Genomic DNA, 24170 nt, shown 5'->3' on the forward strand with positions numbered 1-24170 from the left:
TGCACAGATTTGAACGCAGAGAGCAATTCTAATGCCCCAAGTGAATAAATTAATTTGTTATTCAGAATAGGGATTAGATCAGATCACTAAGTGTATAATGCTGAATAATACAGTTATCTACCAAGCAGAATAGTTTTATCATTTTAACTATTTTAAGCTATGGCCATTATTATACACTTGAGAACTGGCCTCTTCTTTTCCCCTCACAGGTATGATGCATTGTGTATCCTGCTCCGTCATAGCAAGAATGTGCGCTGTTGGTTTGCACATAATGTTCTTTTTGCCTATCCAAATCGCTTCTCAGAGTACCTTTTGGAGTGCCCTAGCACTGAAGTAAGAAGTGCGTTTGCTAAGCTCGTAGTATTTCTTGCACATTTTTCATTACAAGATGGACCATGCCCATCACCATTTACATCCCCTGGACCTTCCACTCAGGTAAGATAATTCATCAGCTGGGAAAATATAGTTCAGATTTGTGATGGAACATAATTTTTTCTTCCAGTTGTTTGTTCTGTGAATAATAATTGCTGACTTGTACCCATATAATTCGCCCTTTCTTTCAGGGTTCTGACATTTGCAAATTTTCTTTTTACTTTGTGTAGAAATTTTCTCTTTGCTAAGTTCTTAATTACTAAGGCAGACTGACTTCCTACATTTTTCTGTCAAACTGCACATGTAAATTTATTTTCTACACCAGAGAATGAGGGAAACATGCTTAGGAAGCTCGAATGTTTAACGGAGTAACATTTAGACAATTTAAGTAGATGAGCATCAAAACTGACGTTACTTCAACTTGTTTGTGAAGATGCTAAATGCATTGGTTAACTTTCATGGCCAATTTTTACTGGGTGTAGTCATTGGTTTGAGTGGCGAGGGTTCAACTAGTGTACCACAATTAAGTTCTGGATTTTTGTACTCAAAGCCAGGATGTATTTTGTGGCAGTTCCTCACTACATTTCACTATTGAACTGATAATGATGGATGGTAGATCTGACCCTAAGATTATCCAATGTTCTCTCGACTCTGGATCGGTTCCTGGGGACTGGAGGGTAGCCAATGTAACCCCACTTTTTAAGAAAGGAAGGACAGAGAAAGCGGTGAATTATAGACCAGTTAGCCTTACATTGGTAGTGGGGAAGATGCTTGAGTCGATTGTTAAAGATGTTATAGCAGCATATTTCGAAAGCAGTGACAGGATCGGTTAAAGTCAGCATGGATTTATGAAGGGGAAATCATGCTTGACTAATCTTCTGGAATTTTTTGAGGATCTAACAACTAGAATGGATAAGGAAGAGCCAGGGGATGTGGTGTATCTGGACTTTCAAAAAGCCTTTGACAAGAGATTAGTGTGCAAAATTAGAACACATGGTTATGAGGGTAGGGTATTGACATGCATAAAGAACTGGTTGGCAGACAGGAAGCAAAGAGTAGGAATTAACGGGTTCTTTTCAGAATGGCAGGCAGTGACTAGTGGAGTGCCGCAAGGCTCGGTGCTGGGACCCCAGTTATTTACAATATATATTAACCATTTAGACAAGGGAATTAAATTTGACATCTCCAAGTTTGTGGATGTCACAAAGCTGGGTGGCAGTGTGAGCTGCAATGAGGATTCTATGAGGCTGCAGGGTGACTTGTTTAGGTTGGGTGGGTGGGCAGATGCATGGCAAATGCAGTATAATGTGGATAAATGTGAGGTTATCCACTTTGGTGGCAAGAACAGGAAGGCAGATTATTATGTGAATGGTGTCAGATTAGGAAAAGGGGAGGTGCAATGAGACTTGGGTGTGCATGTACTGCAGATACAGCAGGCATTGAAGAATGCTCATGGCAAGTTGGCCTTCATTGCGAGAGGATTTGAGTTTAGGAGCAAGGAGGTCCTACTGCAGTTGTACAGGGCACTGGTGAGACCACCTGGAGTATTGTGTGCAATTTTGGTCTCCTAATTTGAGGAAGGACATTTTTGCTTTTAGGGGTGTGCTGCTTAGGTTCACCAGGTTAATTCCCGGGATGACGGGACTGACATATGATGAAAGAATGGGTCGACTGGGCTTGTATTCGCTGGAATTTAGAAGGATGAGAGGTGATCTTCTCGAAACATATAAAATTCTTAAAGGATTGGACAGGCTAGATGCAGGAAAAATGTTCCCGATGTTGGGGGGAGTCCAGAACCAGGGATCACAGTTTAAGAATAAGGGGTAGGCTATTTAGGACTGAGATGAGGAAAAAGTTCTTCACCCAGAGAGTTGTGAATCTGTGGAATTCACAGAAGGCAGTGGAGGCCAATTCACTGGATGTTTTCAAAAGAGAGTTAGATTTAGTTCTTAGGGCTAAAGGAATGAAGGGATATGGGGAAAAAGCAGGAACGGGGTACTGATTTTAGATGATCAGCCATGATCATATTGAATGGCGGTGCTGGCTCGAAGGGCCGAATGGCCTACTCTTGCACCTATTTTTCTATGTTTTCTATATTTCTATTCGAATGATTGCATTAGGCATTCCAAGCCTGCATTAGGAAGCATATGGGGAAGCGTTATTTTCAATAAGCTTTAAATAGTTTAATGCTTTTAATTATTTACTGCTTTTACATATTTAGCCATCTTCATTTAAAATATATATATTTATTGACTGCTATGGCAGGAGGCAAAGCTCTGTCCCCAGCCTTGTTATCTGTCTAAGCCCATTGAGACATACTACATTCAGTGGGGGCGGAGGGATTGGTGACCTTAATACCATACCATGTGAGGCCAAGTCAGTACCCGACCCTGCCACCTGACTTGGGAGTACATGCAGAGTGCCAGAAGATCAGCCCTCTCCATCTGGCCTTGGTAAGCATGGGGACCACAAAACAGCGATTCTAAAGGATTGTCTGGGTCCAGCATGATAAAATCCAATAATTCTTGTGTGTACTGTTGCTTGTTTAGATATTAAACCAGGATTTATTCTCTCCAAAGCAAGGGTGTTATCAGTGCAGAAAATGAAAGTGTGGAGTACATTCGACATGATTTTGCATATTAGTTTTGTTTGATTTCCTGTGCTCTAAACAGAAGGCAACATTCCATTTACTTTCCAAAGTTAATTGCTACACCTGCATGCAAACTTCCTGCTTTTCATCTGCAGGGGCACACATTTTGTCTTTTGTTTACATTTCACAAAACTGTTTTTCTATTTCACCAAGTTAATTAATTTCTCCACGTGATAGTTCATGACTTATTTTTAACCCATGACTAACTCCGTCTATAGACTCTCTATTTGTTTCCCTCTCCTTTTTTAATTGTAAACAGGTTTGGCTGCGATGATTTTGTCCTTCCATCCAAATCATTTGCATGGGTTGGAATTGAGCCTTAGGTCAATCCCTGTGAAAATTCATTAGTTTCAGCTGCTTCACTGTGCAAAGGGAGCCAGGACAGACTTGATAGGGCAAGTTGTTTATGACCGAGTGAAAACACTAAAAAAATATAATTATCTATCGGAAAATAAAATTTCATGAATAAAGGCAGTGATGAAACTCTAAAATATTGCTGTGAGGTGCACTTATAATTTAATTATCAACCAAAACTTCCCCGCTTCACACTTCATCGATCCCACTTCCAATCCAAAATTAAAACATGGACTTTCAGTGGTGTTCAAAGATGTTCACACAAGTGGCTTTGGGAAATATTTAATAGAATAATAAACTTTACTCGAATTAGAAGTACCAAAAGAAGCAAAACTAGTTTTTTCATTTAGTTTATTGGCACGTGTACCAAAGTAGAGTGAAAAGCTTTTGTTGCCTGCTAACCAGTCAGCGACTTGGCCTTAATCTCTTTGAGTGCGCTCTGTCATTCACATAAATTCACATTGCCATAAATGCACTTTCCCACCCAAACCCCATATTGTGTCTAAAATATATACAACAACTGAGCATCCCTGGAAAATCTGAGGTAGGAAATTTTGGAGATTCATAACCTGCATTATTACGGTTATTGTTCATCCTAGTTCTGAATTTCCAACCAACAATGAGATTTTGATCCCTAGTTCTACACTGTACAATTAAAAGAAATATCTAGCGATCAAACCCTCCATGAATGTTTTGTTTTAATGATCTATCTTGTTCTTGTCTCCAGAAAGTATAGGGCAACCTTTCTTAATTTCTTCTCACAGAATACTCTCTTTTTCCTCACTGGACACATTTCCAGAAATTCCACCAAATCCCTTTGTAGTCTCAACAAGATGAACTTAGTATTGTTTTTCATCCATCCACACTCCCCAAACCTTGGCAGCATATTAATTTGCTTAATGTTTGATATATATGTATGCATCTCATGAATAAATCCACCACTTTGTATACAAATTATATTTATTAATTGTTTTTCATTAATAAAGTATTGTCCTGGATTTTCTTTTATCAAACTACATCACCTCTCACAACAATTTTCCTTGTGGCTCTTGAGGGGGAAAGTTTTAACAATGTGTTGTGTCAGTGCTTCTCTCTGAAAATGCCCTTGGGAACTTGGAGCTGCCAAACTCAATGTCCTACAGATGGGAGCCACTGTTACTCCTTTCTCTCTGAAAGATTGGAACTATTTCAAGCCATATCCTTCTGTTTGATTTTTAAAATTTCATTAATATGCTCCTTTAATGAAAAGTTTTGCCATGGAGAAAATGAAAGAGTGTATAAATTATTATTTTTTTAAAAGTGTGCTACAAAACTGATCTATTAAATAATTTCCTTCAGTCCATTGAGCCGGATGGAAAAAAGTGTGTATTACCAGGCTGTATTTGTATATTATTGGAATGTATTATTAAATGTCTTAACCATTGTTTAATTATTTAACAGGCTTTTGATAATTTAAGTCTCAGTGATCACCTTCTCAGAGCTGTTCTGAATCTACTGCGACGAGAAGTATCTGAGCATGGGAGGCACTTAACACAGTACTTCAACCTCTTTGTTATGTATGCAAATCTGGGTAAGAGTGTAACAGAAACTGTTATTGTGCTTCATTTTTACTGCCTTATTGCCAATTTGTATAATTTTCCTTTTAAGAAATAATTTGATTTCTGTTCAGATCCTTCGGGGAGGGGGGAGAGAGAGAAATCAAGTATTTTAACTGTTTAATTTTCATGCTTATTGCAAATTAGCTCTATTCACACATGCCATTGTATAAAAATGAACCCAGATTAAAAATTAAAATCAGCTCTTGGTATCACTTTTTTTATTCGTGTATTCCATCTTGACTTTATGATCAAAACCTGTGCTCTTAAAATTGTTTGAACTATTTTGGGTTATTCTATTTTTGATGAGGCATGCTGTTAGTAATTGGCAGATCAGCTTCTGTTCAATGACAAAATACGATGATTTTTTTGTTTATAGTGGAAAGCACAGGAAGCAATTTTGGAGAGGGAAGCAGATTTAGTTGCTAGTCAATGATCTTTCATCAGAATGAATGAAAGTTTTGATACAAGTTTATTCAGATGAGATTGCCTGAAGAACAAAGATGTCTTTTCACTAAATATAAATGCTACAAAAATATTTAAATGGTAGGGAGTAAGGTTCTAAAAAAGACGTATCAGTGGTGCAGAAATAGGAAAGGAAAAGGCCCAAATGAAGCCAACTAAAAATGATATATATTATTATAAAAGTGTGTGATAGGTTGGATGGACTTCAGTAAAAAACATCTGAAAGAAATGTGATATAATCCATTGTAAAGCACCACACATCTTGTAAGGAATTATTTGATTTGGGAATCTGCCTTGGGGAAAGTATCATCAAAAAATATCTATGGTATTAAAAATTTGCATCTGCATTATTTACCTAATCGTTTAGTTTGAATTATTTGTTAAAACACTCTGGTGTGCCTAATTTATGGAACACTCAACTACCCAAACAAAAGATTAACACATTTCCAGTTTTCAGAAGTTTCAAATTGAACGTTAATTATCTTCATTTGATTTTTAGCTAAATAGTTCAAAGGAATCTTTGGAAATATTGTTGCCAGTGACAAGTATCTTCATTGCTAGTTGTAATTCATTCCATTGTTTTGGAAATTTTGTTTTTACCAGGTGTGGCAGAAAAGACACAGTTACTGAAACTAAATGTGCCTGCAACGTTTATGCTGGTAGCTCTGGATGAAGGCCCAGGACCACCTATCAAATACCAGTATGCTGAACTAGGAAAACTTTATGCTGTGGTATCACAGTTAGTCCGTTGCTGTGATGTATCATCACGCATGCAGTCCTCAATTAATGGTAAGAACAATGACCAGAAGTATGTCTTTGGAACCAGAAGTTTATTAGTTAAGGGGAGCAATATTTGTGACTTTTGTTCTGGGAAATTAAATGACAAAATGCCCATCCCATGTCTTGCAGAGTTGATGCTTGCATATGTTTAGTTTGTTTTATACATTAACGATTCCCTTATTGACAAAAAATGTACTGATCTCAGTGTTTGATATTTGAGATGATAGTTTTAAATATTCACAATTCTCTAATCCTCTGAAGGGAAATAAATCTCTGCATGACAAATCTAAATAGCTGATTGCCTGTCCTTAGATGACATGCCTCCCCCACCCCCCCAAGTTCATGTTTTCATATGTTCAACAAAATGTTGCTCAGTTAACTATTTTCCAGATATCAGATGCGTTTCCTTAATATTTTAAGTACTATGCCATATATCTTGAAAATAACATGATGGGCCAGGCTGAAATCTTTCTGATGCAGGAACAGGTGGTGGTTAACCTTGCCTTAATAGACAATATGTGCAGAAGCAGGCCATTCGGCCTTTCAAGCCAGCACCGCCATTCACTGTGATCATGGCTGATTATCCACAATCAGTACCCCGTTCCTGCCTTCTCCCCATATTCCTTGAATATGGAATATCTAACTCTCTCTTGAAAGCATCCAGAGAATCGGCCTCCACTGCCTTCTGAGGCAGGGAATTCCACAGTTCACAACTCTGGGGAAAAGGTTTTTCCTCATCTCCGTTCTAAATGGCCTATCCCTTATTCTTAAACTGTGGCCCCTGGTTCTGCATTCCCCCAACATCGGAAACATGTTTCCTGCCTCAAGCGTGTCCAATCCCTTAATAATCTTATATGTTTCAATAAGATTCCCTCTCATCCTTCTAAATTCCAGTGTATACAAGCCCAGTCGCTCCATTCTTTCAACATATGACAGTCCAGCCATCCCGGGAATTAACTCGTGAACCTACGCTGCACTCCCTCAATAGCAAGAATGTCCTTCCTCAAATTTGGAGACCAAAACTGTACACAATACTCCAGGTGTGGTCTCACCTGGGCCCTGTACAACTGTAGAAGAACCTCGTTGCTCCTACACTCAACTCGTCTTGTTATGAAGGCCAATATGCCATTAGCTTTCTTCACTGCCTGCTGTACCTGCAAGCTTACTTTCAGTGACTGCCTCACAGGCATGTGAATTTTCTGCGTTTCCGCGTTTTTCACTTTGCCAAAATCGCGTTTACCAACGGATAAATCGGATCAGAAAAAAAAGAGAAAATAAACGATGTTTTGACTTGTAATGAACACTAGGGTTCCGCTAGAGATCGCCAGGGGTTCCGCGAGAAATCCCCCGCTCCCTGGAAGTCTCCCCGAAAAAGTGGCACCTAGGCTGAACAGGGCAGCCAATCTCGACCTCATCGGGATTTCCACGGCCGATCGATGGGTTGAATTTGCAACCTGCGACTGGGCCTCTGGAACTCCAGCCCAGCTGGAGCCAGCAAATCAGTCCCCATAGCTGACTTCCTTGGCCGGCTGGATAAACCAGCAAAGCTCTGGAACCAAGAGTGCCAGAAAATCAGTGGTGGAACTGTAATGAGTAAATATTACATTTAAGTGCATGATTATATAACTAAATTAATTAAGAAGGGGTTAAAATATAAAACATAGCAGAAAAGCCAATTACCACCTTTTTGGGCTGATTATCAATTAATGTGCAAATTTACTTAAATGTTATTGGTATACAGTGACATATTCACATTATTTTGTAATGTCTGTTTTTACTTTGCAATACACTAAAAGAGGCTTGAAACTGGTAATTTTGTGTGTAAATTTTCCAAAAATTCCAATGTTTTGACTCCCGCTGTACGCTCGGTTCTTTTCCTCTTTTTTACCTCACTCACATGCCTGCTGATGTACAAGAATACCCAAATCTCGTTGTACTTCCCCTTTTCCTAACTGGACACCATTCAGATAATGCCTTCCTGTTCTTGCCACCACAGTGGATAATCATTTATCTACATTAAACTGCATCTGCCCACTCACCCAAGCTGTCCAAGTCACCCTGTATCCTCATAGCAACCTCCTCACAGTTCACACTGCCACCCAGCTTTGTGTCATCTAAAAATTTGCAAATGTTGCTTTTAATCCCTTCATCTAAATCATTGAAGTATATTGTAAATAGCTGCGTAGGAAAATAACTGCAGATGCTGGTACAAATCGACGGTATCACAAAATGCTGGAGTAACTCAGCAGGTCAGGCAGCATCTAGGAGAGAGGGAATGGGTGACGTTTCGGGTCGAGATCCTTCTTCAGACTGATGGACATAGCTATCCTCCAATCCACAGGAACTGATCCTGAATCTGGAACATTGGAAAATGATCACCAATGCGTCCACGATTTCTAGAGCCACCATCAGGCCCTGGGGACTTATCAGCCCATCAATCCCATCAGTCTATCTAACACCATTTCCTGCTTAATGTGAATTTCCTTCAGTTCCTCCGTCACCCTAGGTCCTCTAGCCACTAGTACGTCTGGGAGCTTGTTTGTGTCTTCCTTAGTGAAGACAGATCCAAAGTACCTGTTCAACTCATCTGCCATTTTCTTGTTCCCCATAATAAATTCACCTGTTTCTGTCTTTAAGGGACCCACATTTGTCTTAAGTTTTCTTCACATACCTAAAGAAGCTTTTACTGGCTTCCTTTATATTCTTGGCTAGTTTACCTTCGTACCTCATCTTTTCGCCCCATATTGCCTTTCTAGTTATCTTCTGTTGCTCTTTAAAAGTTTCCCAATCCTCTGGCTTCCCGCTCATCTTTGCTATGTTATACTTCTCTTTTATTTTTATACTGTCCTAGACTTCCCTTGTCAGCCACGGGTGCCTCTTTAGAATCTTTCTTCCTCTTTGGAATGAACTGATCCTGCACCTTCTGCATTATTCCCAGAAATACCTGTCATTGTTGTTCCACTGTCATCCCTGCTAGGGTCTCTTTCCAGTCAACTTTGGCCAGCTCCTCCCTCATGCCTCCATAGTCCCCTTTGCTCAACTGTAATACTGACACTTCCAATTTTCCCTTCTCCCTCTCAAATTGTAGATTAAAACTTATCATATTATGGTCACTACCTCTTAATGGCTCTTTTACCTTGCGTTCCCTTATCAAATCCGGTTCATTACACAACACTAAATCCAGAATTACCTTCTCCCTGGTAGGCTCCAGTACAAGCTGCTCTAATAATCCATCTCGGAGGCACTCCACAAACTCACTTTCTTGGGGTCCAGTACTGACCTGATTTCCCCAGTTTACCTGCATGTTGAAATCTCCCATAACCACCGTAGCATTACCTTTTTCGACATGCCAATTTTTTATTTTATTTTTATTTAAAAAAATTTAAAGCACATGTACAAATAATAATAAACGACAAACTGGTTATAGAATTCTTACATAGCTTCAATATTTAATTTTTTTAAGAAAAAATAAAGATGAAAAGAGACAGAAAAAAAAGACTATAAACTAATAGAGAGAAAGCAAAGAAAAAAGTGAATTACAAATATAAAGATTATGGGGATAGATCCGGGAGTTAATGAGTATCTTTGTACATCCGACCCTAAACTCAAGTTTTAACTTTAGTTTTAAGTTTTAGTTTTGTGACAAACCCATTTACTTTTTAAAAAATTCAATAAATGGAGACCATATTTTAAAAAATATATCTGGTTTGTCAATTAAGGCAAACCTTATTTTTTCCAAATGCAAGGTCTCGGTCATTTCCGTAATCCACAATTTAATTGTGGGGGTTACTGTTTTTCCCCAAAATTTAAGTATTAATTTTTTCGCAGTTATTAAACTATAGTCAAGAAAGCGTCTCTGACTTAGCGTAAAGTTTGTAATGTGTTCTGATAATCCTAACACCGGTCACAATTTTAACCCTTGATTCAACTTGCACCCGATATCCAGGCTACGGTTTGGGGGCCTGTAGATAACTCCCATTAGGGTCTTTTTACCCTTACAATTCCTCAGTTCTATCCAAACTGACTACATCTCCTGATTCAATGTCACCTCTCGCAAGGGACTGAATTTAATTCCTTACCAACCGAACTACCCCACCCCCTCTGCCCACCTCTGTGTGTCTTTTTGATAGGACGTATACCCCTGAATTTTCAGGTCCTCTTGTAGCCATGTCTCTGTAATTCCCACGACATCAAACTTGCCAATCTCTAACTGAGCCTCAAGCTCATCCACTTTATTTTTTATACTTTGCGCATTCATGTATAACACTTTAACTTCGGTATTCACCTCCCCTCTCACAATTGCCCCTGACCGTACTCTTTTATCCCTTCTCGAACTTTCCTTCCCATTAATTCGTAACTTTTCCTGTACTCACTTCCCCTTTAACTCCATCTTTATACTCCCAATTTGTCAACCCTCCCCCCGCGCTATTTAGTTTAAACCTACACGTGTAGCACTAGCAAACCTGCCTGCCGGAATGTTGGTCCCCCTCCAGTTAAGGTGTAACCCGTCTGTTTTGTACAGGTCACCCCTACCCTAGAAGAGATCCCAGTGGTCTATAAATCTAAACCCCTGCTCCCTGCACCTGCCCCCCAACCACACAGTCAGATCCCCTATCTCCCCGTTCCTGCCCTCACCAGCACGAGGTACAGGAGGCAATCAAGAGATAACCACCCTAGTAGTCCTGCGTTTCAGTCTTCTTCCGAACTCTTTAAACTCACGTTGCAGAATAGACAATAGACAATAGACAATAGGTGCAGGAGTAGGCCATTCAGCCCTTCGAGCCAGCACCGCCATTCAATGCGATCATGGCTGATCACTCTCAATCAGTACCCCGTTCCTGCCTTCTCCCCATACCCCCTCACTCCGCTATCCTTAAGAGCTCTATCCAGCTCTCTCTTGAAAGCATCCAACGAACTGGCCTCCACTGCCTTCTGAGGCAGAGAATTCCACACCTTCACCACTCTCTGACTGAAAAAGTTCTTCCTCATCTCCGTTCTAAATGGCCTACCCCTTATTCTTAAACTGTGGCCCCTTGTTCTGGACTCCCCCAACATTGGGAACATGTTTCCTGCCTCTAATGTGTCCAATCCCCTAATTATCTTATATGTTTCAATAAGATCCCCCCTCATCCTTCTAAATTCCAGTGTATACAAGCCCAATCGCTCCAGCCTTTCAACATACGACAGTCCCGCCATTCCGGGAATTAACCTAGTGAACCTACGCTGCACGCCCTCCATAGCAAGAATATCCTTCCTCAAATTTGGAGACCAAAACTGCACACAGTACTCCAGGTGCGGTCTCACCAGGGCCCGGTACAACTGTAGAAGGACCTCTTTGCTCCTATACTCAACTCCTCTTGTTACGAAGGCCAACATTCCATTGGCTTTCTTCACTGCCTGCTGTACCTGCATGCTTCCTTTCATTGACTGATGCACTAGGACACCCAGATCTCGTTGAACTCCCCCTCCTCCTAACTTGACACCATTCAGATAATAATCTGCCTTTCTATTCTTACTTCCAAAGTGAATAACCTCACACTTATCTACATTAAACTGCATCTGCCATGTATCCGCCCACTCACACAACCTGTCCAAGTCACCCTGCAGCCTTATTGCATCTTCCTCACAATTCACACTACCCCCCAGCTTAGTATCATCTGCAAATTTGCTAATGGTACTTTTAATCCCTTCGTCTAAGTCATTAATGTATATCGTAAATAGCTGGGGTCCCAGCACCGAACCTTGCGGTACCCCACTGGTCACTGCCTGCCATTCGGAAAGGGACCCATTTATCCCCACTCTTTGCTTTCTGTCTGTCAACCAATTTTCTATCCATGTCAGTACCCTACCCCCAATACCATGTGCCCTAATTTTGCCCACTAATCTCCTATGTGGGACCTTGTCGAAGGCTTTCTGAAATTCGAGGTACACCACATCCACTGACTCTCCCCTGTCAATTTTCCTAGTTACATCCTCAAAAAATTCCAGTAGATTTGTCAAGCATGATTTCCCCTTCGTAAATCCATGCTGACTCGGAATGATCCTGTTACCGCTATCCAAATGCTCAGCAATTTCGTCTTTTATAATTGACTCCAGCATCTTCCCCACCACTGATGTCAGACTAACTGGTCTATAATTACCCGTTTTCTCTCTCCCTCCTTTCTTAAAAAGTGGGATAACATTTGCTATCCTCCAATCCACAGGAACTGATCCTGAATCTATAGAACATTGAAAAATGATCTCCAATGCTTCCACTATTTCTAGAGCCACCTCCTTAAGTACCCTGGGATGCAGACCATCAGGCCCTGGGGATTTATCAGCCTTCAGTCCCATCAGTCTTCCCAAAACCATTTCCTGACGTCGTTTGTGCCCACATGCACAACTACATCTGGCTGCTCACCTTCCCTCTCGAGGATGTTCTGAAGTCGGTCCGAGACATCATGAACCCTGGCACCACGGAGGCAACAGACTACCATCTAGCCTGCCGCCACAGAATCTCCTGTCCGCACCTCGGACAATAGAGTCACCCACCACTATGGCTCTCCTGACTTTCGTCTCGCCCGTCGAGTCTCATTGCTAGGATTGGAGCCACCGACCTGTCCACCTCTCGGACTGGAAGTGCCGTCTGCCCCGACAGCTCCCAAGAGGGTGTACCTGTTTTCATTAGGTGCAGCCACCGGAGTCTCCTGCACTCCACGTTTACGCCTCTTTCTCACAGTCACCCACCTTCGCTCCTCCGGTACCCTTGGCGTGACAACCTCACTGAAGGTCTTGTCCAGGAAACTTTTGTTTTCCCGGATGGCCCTGGGGTCATCCAGCTGCTTCTCCAGTTCCCCAACACGTTCATTCAGGAGCTGCATCTGGACACAATTTCTGCATGTATAGTTTCCAGAAACACCAGTGGTGTCCCTGACTTCCTACATCCTGCAGGAAACACACTACCAATTTGCCTGCCATTTCTTCAGTGGACAAATTTCGATCAAGTGTAGACTCCTCACCAAAGACTCTTCACCCAAAGACTCACACTTTACTCACCAAGGCAAGACTCTCGAGCCAAAGACTCACACTTTACTCACCAAGGCACTTGATCCCAACAAGGCTGCTCCCCAACAGGTCGCTCCCCTTAGAACAAGCCCTAATTTTATTTGCTGTTCAAGGTTTTAACTTCTGCAGCCAGTCCCGCGCACTCGCTCCTTCACCTGCCGCTCCTCTGCCGACCTTGAAGGTATCTTTTAATATGTTCGTCTGTCCCAGCACTCGGCTTCAGAGGGAGAGTGGAGTATTTAAAGTGAACTTGAACTGCTTTTGAGGAAGAAAATGTAATACTTCCTAAGATGGAAATTGAACAATTTTTAGCTAAGTTGCACATTTTTGAATTCGGACAAGTAATTAAACTTTTATTTTCTTTTAGGAAATCCACCCCTGTCAAATCCTTATGGTGATCCTAATTTGTCCCAACCTATAATGCCAATCCAGCAGAGTGTGGCAGATATCCTGTTTGTACGAACTAGCTATGTGAAAAAGATTATTGAAGACTGCAGCAATTCTGAAGAGACCATCAAACTGCTTCGCTTTTGTTGCTGGGAGAATCCACAGTTTTCTTCCACTGTATTGAGTGAACTTCTCTGGCAGGTCAGAAAATATCTTTTTGGGGGTTGGGAAGGGTTGATATTGAGGATTACATTAAAAGAAAAATCAGTAACAACATGATTTGCACAATGCTACAGTTGTTGAACATGTGAAATAAAAAACAGAAAATGGTAAAACAATAAATCTTAACACAGGCAGCATCAGTTGCGGGAAAAGCAAATCTCAGTGATTCAGGGCTGGAACTAAATAGGAAATTGTTCATTTTGGACAAGCAGATTTGTTCAGGGCAGAAAATTGCAGAGATTCATCAGCTTTGGATAGAAGTCATTTTTTTTCATTTGAGTCTTAAATATACCACCATAACCTAATCTTGAGATTATTAATTATGGTTCTTGATTTCCCCAATTTAGATGATTCCATTATCCAAGAATCAATTTCATGAACCATCCTGCACTGCTTCCAAGGCAGGAATATCCTTAAATGCAACAAATTTCAGGGGTAGTCCCAAAAAAGCCCATACAGGCTTTACTGTCTCCTTTCTCTATTCATTTATTTATTTACTTATTTATCTATTTATTCATTTCCCTATGTTCTCAAAATCTCTGTAAAGCGTCTTTGAGTATATGAAAAGCGCTATATAAATAAAATGCATTATTATTATTATTATTATTATTACTGTAACCTTTTTGAAGTTCAGGCCAACATTCCGTTTAACTTTGTAAATATATTTTCTGTCATTAATTTTGTTTCTTTTACAATGACTCACAGTCTCCCAAAACATTCTATTTTAAATGCATTCTCTTTTTCCAAAGAGGACAATCTTGTATGTTTTTCAGTTTATACTCTGCCATCTTTTTGTCCACTTGTTTCACCTGCCTTCTAATGTTTCTATTTTCCCTTGCAGTATCACAGCTTACTTTCCCACCTATCAATCAGTTGCAAACTTGCATACATTCTGTCCTTTCAACAGTTATAAATATAGATGAGTAGATGAGGCCCCAACTCAACCATTAAGTATAATTAAGACTGACATTTTTCAAAGTTGAGGGAATCGATAGACTTGGAGACTGGATAGTAATGACAGATTATGCAGCTTCATCTCACTAAATGACGCTTATTGAATGATATTGGCAGTTTGAGGGCAGTATAGTCTCTTCCAATGTGTTCTTCCTATTGAAGACCTCAGGGGTGTGCAAAATGGGGAAACAGTGAGATGGAAAGCCCATGCGGTTTGGAATTCCGAGAAGTTGAGAAAGCATGTATCTCTCAATTATTTTAAACGTGACGAAGGTGTGGAGTTTTTGCAGCTGAAGCATTCAAAAGTATGGCAAACATCAAGAGACAAATGCGTGTTTCGTAATGTTTCTCACTTTGTGAGAAGAGAAATAAAAATATGGCGTAGAACATAATGTATTTATAACTGTTTCTCTCTATTGAAGGACTAAAAGCAGTGTTGGCGATCAGGCCTATTTCATTTGGTGTTTTTCAATCCAGAAAGTTAAATTGGTCATTACACAAAAAGAGGCTCTATTCAGCCAAGGTCATAAGATGTCCTATTTTTTGCTGCATTGTTTGATTTATGCAGTGTCTGATTGCTGAATGCAAGAAACTTGGATTGTTTCTAGAGCAACCACTGTTCAAAATACCTAAGGAAGACTTAAAATTTAGCAATCCATCATATACTGATTCTTGGCAATGACACAGTGACCCACCACCTTTATTTAACAGTAGAGGCCAACATTAGACATGGGATGAATAAGACATGTGCTAAAGGAGCAGCAAATATTGTCAACTTTTATTTTTAATCATTCAATGTGCGTCATAAAGATTTGAATATGATATTACCTTGTTGATTGGGTCAGCGGTAACAGCCGATAGATACCCTCCTTTTATGTCAGGCATTCTCTCTAATGTGCAGGCACATGAGTCAGGAAAGGTTTTGGAAAGTAGGGATGTCAGGGAAAGGGACCGGATTCAGGATTGTGATTGAAGTTGATGTAGAAAGGTGTAGAAAGGGATAATAAGGACAAATGCAGTAATTTAGTGAAGGGGGAGTAAAGGCCGAGGGATTACATTAAGCAGCTGCCCATGGTTACTGAGGGTCCCCGCAAAGCAACCCATCGGAAAATGCCTTCCAGATGAAAGGTGTGCAGCGCTGCACTCGGGCATATGTTCACATGCCCACTGACAGGAGAGAGCGTGGCAAAGTACAGACTTAGCTGTGACTGCCATCCAGTCGAGATGATGCCATTACATCCAATACGTATTGCCCCACAGTATTGAGTAACTAAAAATAAAAATTGACAAAATTTGGTATTTCTTTGGTATTTTGATAATTCTCCCGCCCCCCCCACTACATCACATCTGCAAGATAATTTTTTTCCCTTATATTTAGATAGTGATTTCGTAATTCTGTAAGGGGCAAAGTTTCCGTAGCCTGAAAAGCCATAATACGCTGTCCGCCTATATTCTGAGACCTAGTCTGTAAAGGTTCTTGAGCCATTCTGGCAGGGAACTTGAGTGAATTGTTCCCTTCTCTGAAATTTGTTTTTGATATTGAATAATGTTGCACTTTATTATGAACCATTTGATATTTATTTTTAATTCCTAGGTGGCATATTCTTACACCTATGAACTTAGGCCCTACTTAGATCTTCTTTTACAAATCTTGCTTATAGAAGACTCATGGCAAACCCACAGGTGAGTTTCTCTATAAGTATACACAAACTTATGTGAACCCCACACGATTAGATAACCTCAAATATCTTGAGTCTACTCTCATACAGAAAATTGAATTGTGATTTTTGTTTTGTTTCCCTGGCAGGATTCATAATGCCCTAAAGGGAATTCCTGATGATAGAGATGGACTTTTTGACACCATCCAGCGATCTAAAAACCATTATCAGAAGAGAGCATATCAGTGTATTAAATGCATGGTTGCCCTCTTCAGCTCCTGTCCTGTAGCCTACCAGATTCTCCAGGTATATCTCTTGTCGAAGTTGCAACCATACGAACTATCTTTATAATGTTGCCCAATCTTTCTAAACCAGTTTTGTTCTTACTAACAATGTTTCTTACATTTTATTATATTCTTTGGTCATTGGAAAAATCCTGATAGTAGTACATTATTTCAATGGTACAGATAATGATTAAACCTGATTTTCTAATTCTTAACGCTAATTGCCCCTTTGTAATCTCAAGAGTACCTTCTGGGTTTAATGATGTGCTAACTGTATGCTAACTAAATGGAACACATTTCTTTTGCAGACCAAATGTCTTGTTTTCAGACCACATTACCAGACAATGACCCGTCAGATGCCACAAAGTTCATTATTGAACCCTCACCATAAATAATAATAACTGGCTAGTGTTATTTTCACTTAAATTTGCTGATGATACAAAATTAAGTGGGCGAATAGTTATGAAGTTGATGTAGAGACTGCAAAGGGGTATCAACAGATAATGTGAGTGGGCAATGGGATGAGAGGGGAAATAGACAATAGACAATAGGTGCACGAGTAGGCCATTCGGCACTTCGAGCCACCATTCAATGTGATCATGGCTGATCATTCTCAATCAGTACCCTGTTCCTGCCATCTCCCCATAACCCCTGAGTCTGCTATCCTTAAGAGCTCTATCTAGCTCTCTCTTGAATGCATTCAGAGAATTGGCCTCCACTGCCTTCTGAGGCAGAGAATTCCGCAGATTTACAACTCTCTGACTGAAAAAGTTTTTCCTCATCTCCGTTCTAAATGGCCTCCCCCTTATTCTTAAACTGTGGCCCCTGGTTCTGGACTCCCACAACATTGGGAACATGTTTCCTGCCTCTAACGTGTCCAACTCCTTAATAATCTTATATGTTTCGATAAGATCCCCTCTCATCCTTCTAATTCCAATGTATACAAGCCTAATCGCTCCAGTCTTTCAACATATGACAGTCCCGCCATTCCGGGAATCAACCTAGTAAACCTACGCTGCATGCCCTCAATAGTAAGAATATCTTTCCTCAAATTTGGAGACCAAAACTGCACACAGTACTCCAGGTGCGGTCTCACTAGGGCCCAGTACAACTGCAGAAGGACCTCTTTGCTCCTATACTCAACTCCTCTTGTTATGAAGGCCAACATTCCATTGGCTTTCTTCACTGCCTGCTGTACCTGCATGCTTCCTTTCAGTGACTGATGCACTAGGACACCCAGACCTTTATGTACGTCCCCTTTTCCTAATTTGACACCATTCAGATAATAATCTGCCTTCCTATTCTTACCACCAAAGGGGATAACCTCACACTTATCCACATTAAACTGCATCTGCCATGCATCCGCCCACTCACACAACCTGTCCAAGTCACCTGCAACCTCATAGCATCTTCCGCACAGTTCACACTACCACCCAGCTTTGTATCATCTGCAAATGTGCTAATAGTACTTTTAATCCCTTCATCCAAGTCATTAATGTATATTGTAAATAGCTGCGGTCCAAGCACCGAGCCTTGCGGTACCCCACTAGTCACTGCCTGCCATTCTGAAAGGGACCCATTTATCCCCACTCTTTGCTTTCTGTCTGTCAACCAATTTTCTATCTGTGTCAGTACCCTACCTCCAATACCATGTGCTCTAATTGCGCCCACTAATCTCCTATGTGGGACCTTGTCGAAGGCTTTCTGCAAGTCGAGGTACACCACATCCACCGGCTCTCCCGTCAATTTTCCTTGTTACATCCTCAAAAAATTCCAAAAGATTAGTCAAACATGATTTCCCCTTCGTAAATCCATGCTGACTCGGAACGATCCTGTTACTGCTATCCAAATGCTCCACAATTTCGTCTTTTTATAATTGACTCCAGCATCTTCCCCACCACTGATGTCAGACTAACTGGTCTACAATTTCCCGTTTTCTTAAAAAGTGGGATAACATTAGCTACCCTCCAATCCACAGGAACTGATCCTGAATCTATAGAACATCGGAAAATGATCACCAATGCATCCACAATTTCTAGAGCCACCTCCTTAAGTACCCTGGGATGCAGACCATCAGGCCCTGGGGATTTATCAGCCTTCAGTCCCATCAGTCTACCCAACACCATTTCCTGTCTAATGTGGATTTCCTTCAGTTCCGTCACACTAGGATCTCTGGCCACTAGAACATCTGAGAGATTGTTTGTATCTTCCTTAGTGAAGACAGATCCAAAGTACCGGTTCAACTCGTCTGCCATTTCCTTGTTCCCTGTAATAAATTCCCCTGCTTCTGTCTTCAAGGGACCCACATTTGCCTTGACTATTTTTTTCCTCTTCACATACCTAAAAAAGCTTTTACTATCCTCCTTTATATTATTGGCTAGCTTACCCTCGTACCTCATCTTTTCTCCCCGTATTGCCTTTTTAGTTATCTTCTGTTTGCCTTTTTAGTTATCTTCTAGGGCAAGTTTTCAATCCAATAAGAAAAGATAAGCTAAATGTTTAGAACACAATGGAGTAACTAATCGGATCAGGCAGCATCTCTGGAGGACATGGAAAGGTGACATTTCGGGGTGGGATCCTTCTGGTCCATCCATATCCTCCAGGGAACGCTGCCTGATCCGCTGGGTTGCACCAACACTGTGTTCCACTCCATATTCCAGCATTTTTGGTTCCTTGTGTCACCTGCAAGTTAAATGTATAAATTATAAGAATCTTGTCGGTTATGTGGGATAGAATCATCCATCTTCATGAATGTGGACCAGATTCAAGAGACTGTTTAGTCTACTGTTTCTTACTCGCTGTCAAGGAAGACTCACATATTTCATCACATTCAAAAGTGAAAATTAGAGTTGTGATTTCAATGGAAATCAATGCTTATTAAGTCCTTTGGAAGTGTGGGTAATATTAAAATGAAGGAAAAACAGCTTTTATAGTCCATTTTATTGAAATGCTTCTGCAGAGTAATGGGGACTTGAAACGAAAGTGGACCTGGGCAGTGGAGTGGCTCGGTGATGAGCTGGAGCGGAGGCCGTATGCTGCAAATCCTCAGTATACCTACAACAATTGGTCACCGCCTGTACAAAGTAATGAAACTTCAAATGGTTACTTCCTCGAGAGATCACACAGTGCCAGGATGACTCTTGCAAAAGCATGTGAACTGTGCCCTGAAGAGGTAAGGCTTTAAATGTTTTCTTGGTGCTTTACTTTCAGTATGTAAAAGTAGACCTGCTTTGCAGCTTGCCCGTTATCCATCAGCGTAGAGTTTGTCCATTCTTTTCTTTCATATCCCCGCTAGCTTATTCTTCACCATACCATTTATTGATTCTTTTACAACATGCTAATGTTCTTCTCACCCTCTTCATTTATTTTTGTGCTATGCCTCCTTGTATATTATACCAAGTTTACTTCCTATTTCCAAAGTCAATTTGTTGATGTTGTAGGAACCAGATGATCAAGATGCACCAGATGATCATGATTCATCCCCGCCAGAAGATGCTCCTTTATACCCGCATTCTCCAAACTCCCAGTATCAACAGGTAAATGTTCCACTTTTGGCAGCTTGGATTTATTTTACTGACTGAACTTCTCAAGATAAAATTTACGTTATTGAACTTCTGGTGTTTGCAGTCTGTGAGTATGTTGAATAAAGAAAGACACCGCCTGAATTGCCACATAAGACAATGATGTGTTTATATAGCACCTTCTAAAGTGCTGTAAGATTTTAGTCAGAGAAATACATCTGAGAAAAAGGTCCTTTAGCCATCCACGTTTCTGCTGACTACAGCATGGTCACAGCCTGTACAAAATAATAAAACCTCAGATGGTTACTTAAACGAACACAATGTTTCTATTCTAGTGCTAATCCCCCCATGTTATTCCCACTCCCATCCCCACACATGTCCATCACTACCTACCCCCCACCCCAAGACTGTACCATCTATACATTTCGGACAATTTGAAGTGGTCACTTAACATACCTACCCACACAAGCTAAGGATGTGGGAGGATACCCCATTTCCTTTTGTCACTCCCTGTAGATAACACTGGAGGTCAAGATTGAAGTTGAGTCTCTGGGTATTTGAGGTTCCCTAATGCTAATTATGGAGGCAAAGCATCCAAGTAAAACCATCTTAAAAATGTTGCACTCCTTTGGTAAAGCAAATAGTTTCAGCCCGGGCAGTGTTCCAATCACAAACTCTGGGATCCAAGATCCATTCCTCTCCAAATAGTTCTTTTTATAATTCTATTGATTGTAGAGTTGTTTCCATAGGATAAAGTCGATTGCGTACCTTGCATGCCAAGTATTTATTTATTCCTGTTCCTGAGTGGTTCCTTTGTTTCTTTATTCCTATCTTTCACTTTCTTTTAGTTAAACGATTAAAGAAAACTGCTGTTCTATTTGCCTTTGCAAACTTCAACAAAGACTAAATTTTTCACAGTTCAGTTATATCCTGTAGCATTACTGCACTTTTCTGATATATTCTGTATTTCATAATAGCTTGCGTAGAATTTTGCACCTTCCTTAATATAACTCTGCTTCTAAAACAATTCATTGTTTCCATTAGCAGAATAACCATGTGCATGGTCAGCCATACACGGGTCCAGTGGCACATCATATGAACAACCCTCAGCGAACTGGTCAGCGAGCACAAGAAAATTGGGAAGGCAGTGAAGACATTCCTGCATCACAGACAAAAGATTAAAATAGATAATTCTCCAATGTACCTGATAAAGACACTGGCTCAAGCACATGCCCAGGCCTTACAGATCACTTCTCTGGGTCCGTCTTCACCAGTGAAACAAATACCTTTTTAAAAATATATACTGTCCGACCTGGAGTGGGAAGAGTCTATTCACTGTCTGCCCTGCAGAGCAGTTGCTGTTGACATATAACCTGCCTGCAGTGGAAAAGTGTATAGTGTTTTGTAATAAATGGCCTGATGCTAATGTATAAATGGCAAGTTGTATATAGTATATTAATGTTTGACTGTTAAATCCTCAGCAATGCAGATTTGCTTGAGGAGTGTTGCAGACCTACAAAACACACAAATCTAATCTTTGCTTTATCAGCTGTGGTCAGCTTTGAGGGTAATCTGCCTAATGGCAGTGTGGATCAGATTATTTTCAAAATACATGACCATGTCAACCAGACAGAAAAAAAACATGTTAACTCATGCCACCGGAGTTGCTTTTACTTTGGGTTATTTGATGGTGACTTTTTAACATTTGGTTGATGTGGGACAATGTTGATGTATTGTTGCTCTGGAACTCTTTCATTGCCCTTTTTTTCATTCTGGTCTTAGTTAAATCATTTTAAAGCTCTAGTTATGCTGTAACATTTAGCATGGCTTCACATCAGATTAGTGTAGCCAATGAAAGATGATCCTAATGACAGCAGTTTTTTAATCCCTGAGCAAAAAAAATTGCTCTGCTCAGAGCTTTTTTTCTTTTCTGTTACACCTTGATGGTTCAATTGGAGAAAAATGTGAGTATAAGTGGCTTTCAATTGCACATATATTCAGATCTAATATTTGGCAGTCTATGGGGTGGGATAAAGGTTTATTAGTTTTGAATTATAGGAATTTAAAGGAAAAAAATATATGCAACAGTTGCTATGCCAGGATGCCTGGAGCATAATAGACAGTACATGGTGTGCTTGTTTTATTTCCTTGGTAGAGCTTACTTAGATTAATTTCTAAACTTCCCTCCTGTACTGCAACCCATTGAAGTAGAATTAAATCAAGATGTACGCGACTGCCACTGTGGGGATATCTCACTAATTTGCTGCAGTCACAATTCTACTTGAAAGATGGAAATTGTCTTAGCTCCTTGCCCATCCTGTCAGCCTAATTCAGATATAAGCAGGGTTGTAATTTTAAGAAAAACTGCTGGTTAGTCATGATTCTTGCAGGATTCTCACTCAATTCCAAAAGTAGCCTTTTGTTTATGGATTTTGAGGAAATAATCAGTAAATACTGTATTTAAGAAAAAAAATTGGTAACTTGAATGTGTATTTTTTTGGAATTTGTCTCAAACCAAATACCCCTGCGAAACAGACTCAACCCATCCTATTATATTTAAATATTTTGCAGTTTTATTTTATAGAAATTATTTTGCTGAATTCAAAAAAGAACATGAATTAAAAGGAACATTTTGTCCTGTGTTCTTATTTAAAAAAAAACTAAAAAAATTGACTGTGCAGAGTTCCATGCCAAGTGTGGCTGGCTATGGTTTTGGCCATGACCTGACATTGAATTCTGAAACTAGTCACACTGTGACCTTCCACTTGGTATTTTTTTGTGCACAGAGGTATACTTACAACTAAACTCCCCCTAGCAACAATAAAGAAATTGAATTATTGACACGGTGAACATTTCGTCTGTCATTTCATTTGTTAATAAGTTCTATTTCTCACGTTGCAAACCTGAACAAATGCAGTGAGTTGTGCATGATTTTGCAAGGATGATGCCCACAGCTTTAGAAATATGAGCTATTCAACATTAATAAAATTGTTTCTAAAATTACCAAGCAAACCAAGACAAAATGCAGAGCTTTAGTAGTTGAATACAGCAAAGATGGGTGCAATCTGGTTGCCATATTTTAAAAAAATGAAAGTACCAGTGATGTGTAGGAAGGAGGCCAATTCACTGGATGATTCACTGGATGTTTTCAAGTTAGATTTAGTTCTTAGGGCTAAAGGAATCAAGGGATATGGGGTACTAATTTTAGATGATCAGCCATGATCATATTGAATGGCGGTGCTGGCTCGAAGGGCTGAATGGCCTACTGCACCTATTTTTCTATGTTCAATTTTGCTAACTGCAGATGCTGGGTTATACTGATGAGATACAAAGTGGTGGAGTAACTCAATGAGTCAGGCAACATCTCTAGAGAAAAAGGATGGGTGAGGTTTAGGGTCTGAAGAAGTGTTGACCTGAAACTTCACCTAGCCTTTCCCTCCAGAGATGCAGCCAGACCCACTGAATTACTTCATCACTTTATGTCTGTCGGTGTCTGAGGTATCGGTGACAGTTAATTTACAACAATGATGTCTGATATCGATGGACTTATATTTATGCATGAACAAACTAGGTTTATTTTTCATCAAGGCTTTCAAACTTGTGGAAACACTAAACAGATGAGGAGTTTCCATTTGTGGGGAAGGGCACAAATTAGAGGCTGTCAATATGTAGTCAACAAGAAGTACACGTAGAAATTTTGAAGTAAGCTTTTTACCCAGAGATTGATGAGAAATGTGTAAGTTGCTACCACAGGGAGTGATTGAGTTGATTTGAGGATACATTTAAAATGTATTAAATGGAGACTGCACAAGTATATGAGAAAGCTAAAGAATCTTATACTAATAGATTTATATCAGAAAATGCAGGTGGAGAGTTGAGTGGAT

General features: G+C 40.1%; 1 protein-coding gene across 6 annotated transcripts in view; it reads left to right on the forward strand.

The window, feature by feature from the left end:
- Positions 1-21722, forward strand: part of usp9 (ubiquitin specific peptidase 9) — a 185580-nt gene extending 163858 nt beyond the window's left edge. For 4 of the 6 annotated variants that reach the window (XM_078409184.1, XM_078409183.1, XM_078409182.1 and 1 more), the window contains 9 exons: positions 210-435; positions 4817-4946; positions 6040-6225; positions 13628-13848; positions 16418-16506; positions 16631-16787; positions 19725-19937; positions 20206-20301; positions 21331-21722. In XM_078409184.1, the coding sequence (XP_078265310.1) occupies positions 210-435; positions 4817-4946; positions 6040-6225; positions 13628-13848; positions 16418-16506; positions 16631-16787; positions 19725-19937; positions 20206-20301; positions 21331-21468 (1456 nt within the window). In that variant the 3' untranslated portion in view covers positions 21469-21722. The remainder of the gene's footprint in view (positions 1-209; positions 436-4816; positions 4947-6039; positions 6226-13627; positions 13849-16417; positions 16507-16630; positions 16788-19724; positions 19938-20205; positions 20302-21330) is intronic. The other 2 variants (XM_078409185.1, XM_078409187.1) reach the window with 1 other exon arrangement.
- Positions 21723-24170: the final 2448 nt, after the last annotated feature.

This window comes from Rhinoraja longicauda, chromosome 12, assembly GCF_053455715.1.
Source record: "Rhinoraja longicauda isolate Sanriku21f chromosome 12, sRhiLon1.1, whole genome shotgun sequence".
NCBI classification, from domain to species: Eukaryota; Metazoa; Chordata; class Chondrichthyes; order Rajiformes; family Arhynchobatidae; genus Rhinoraja; species Rhinoraja longicauda.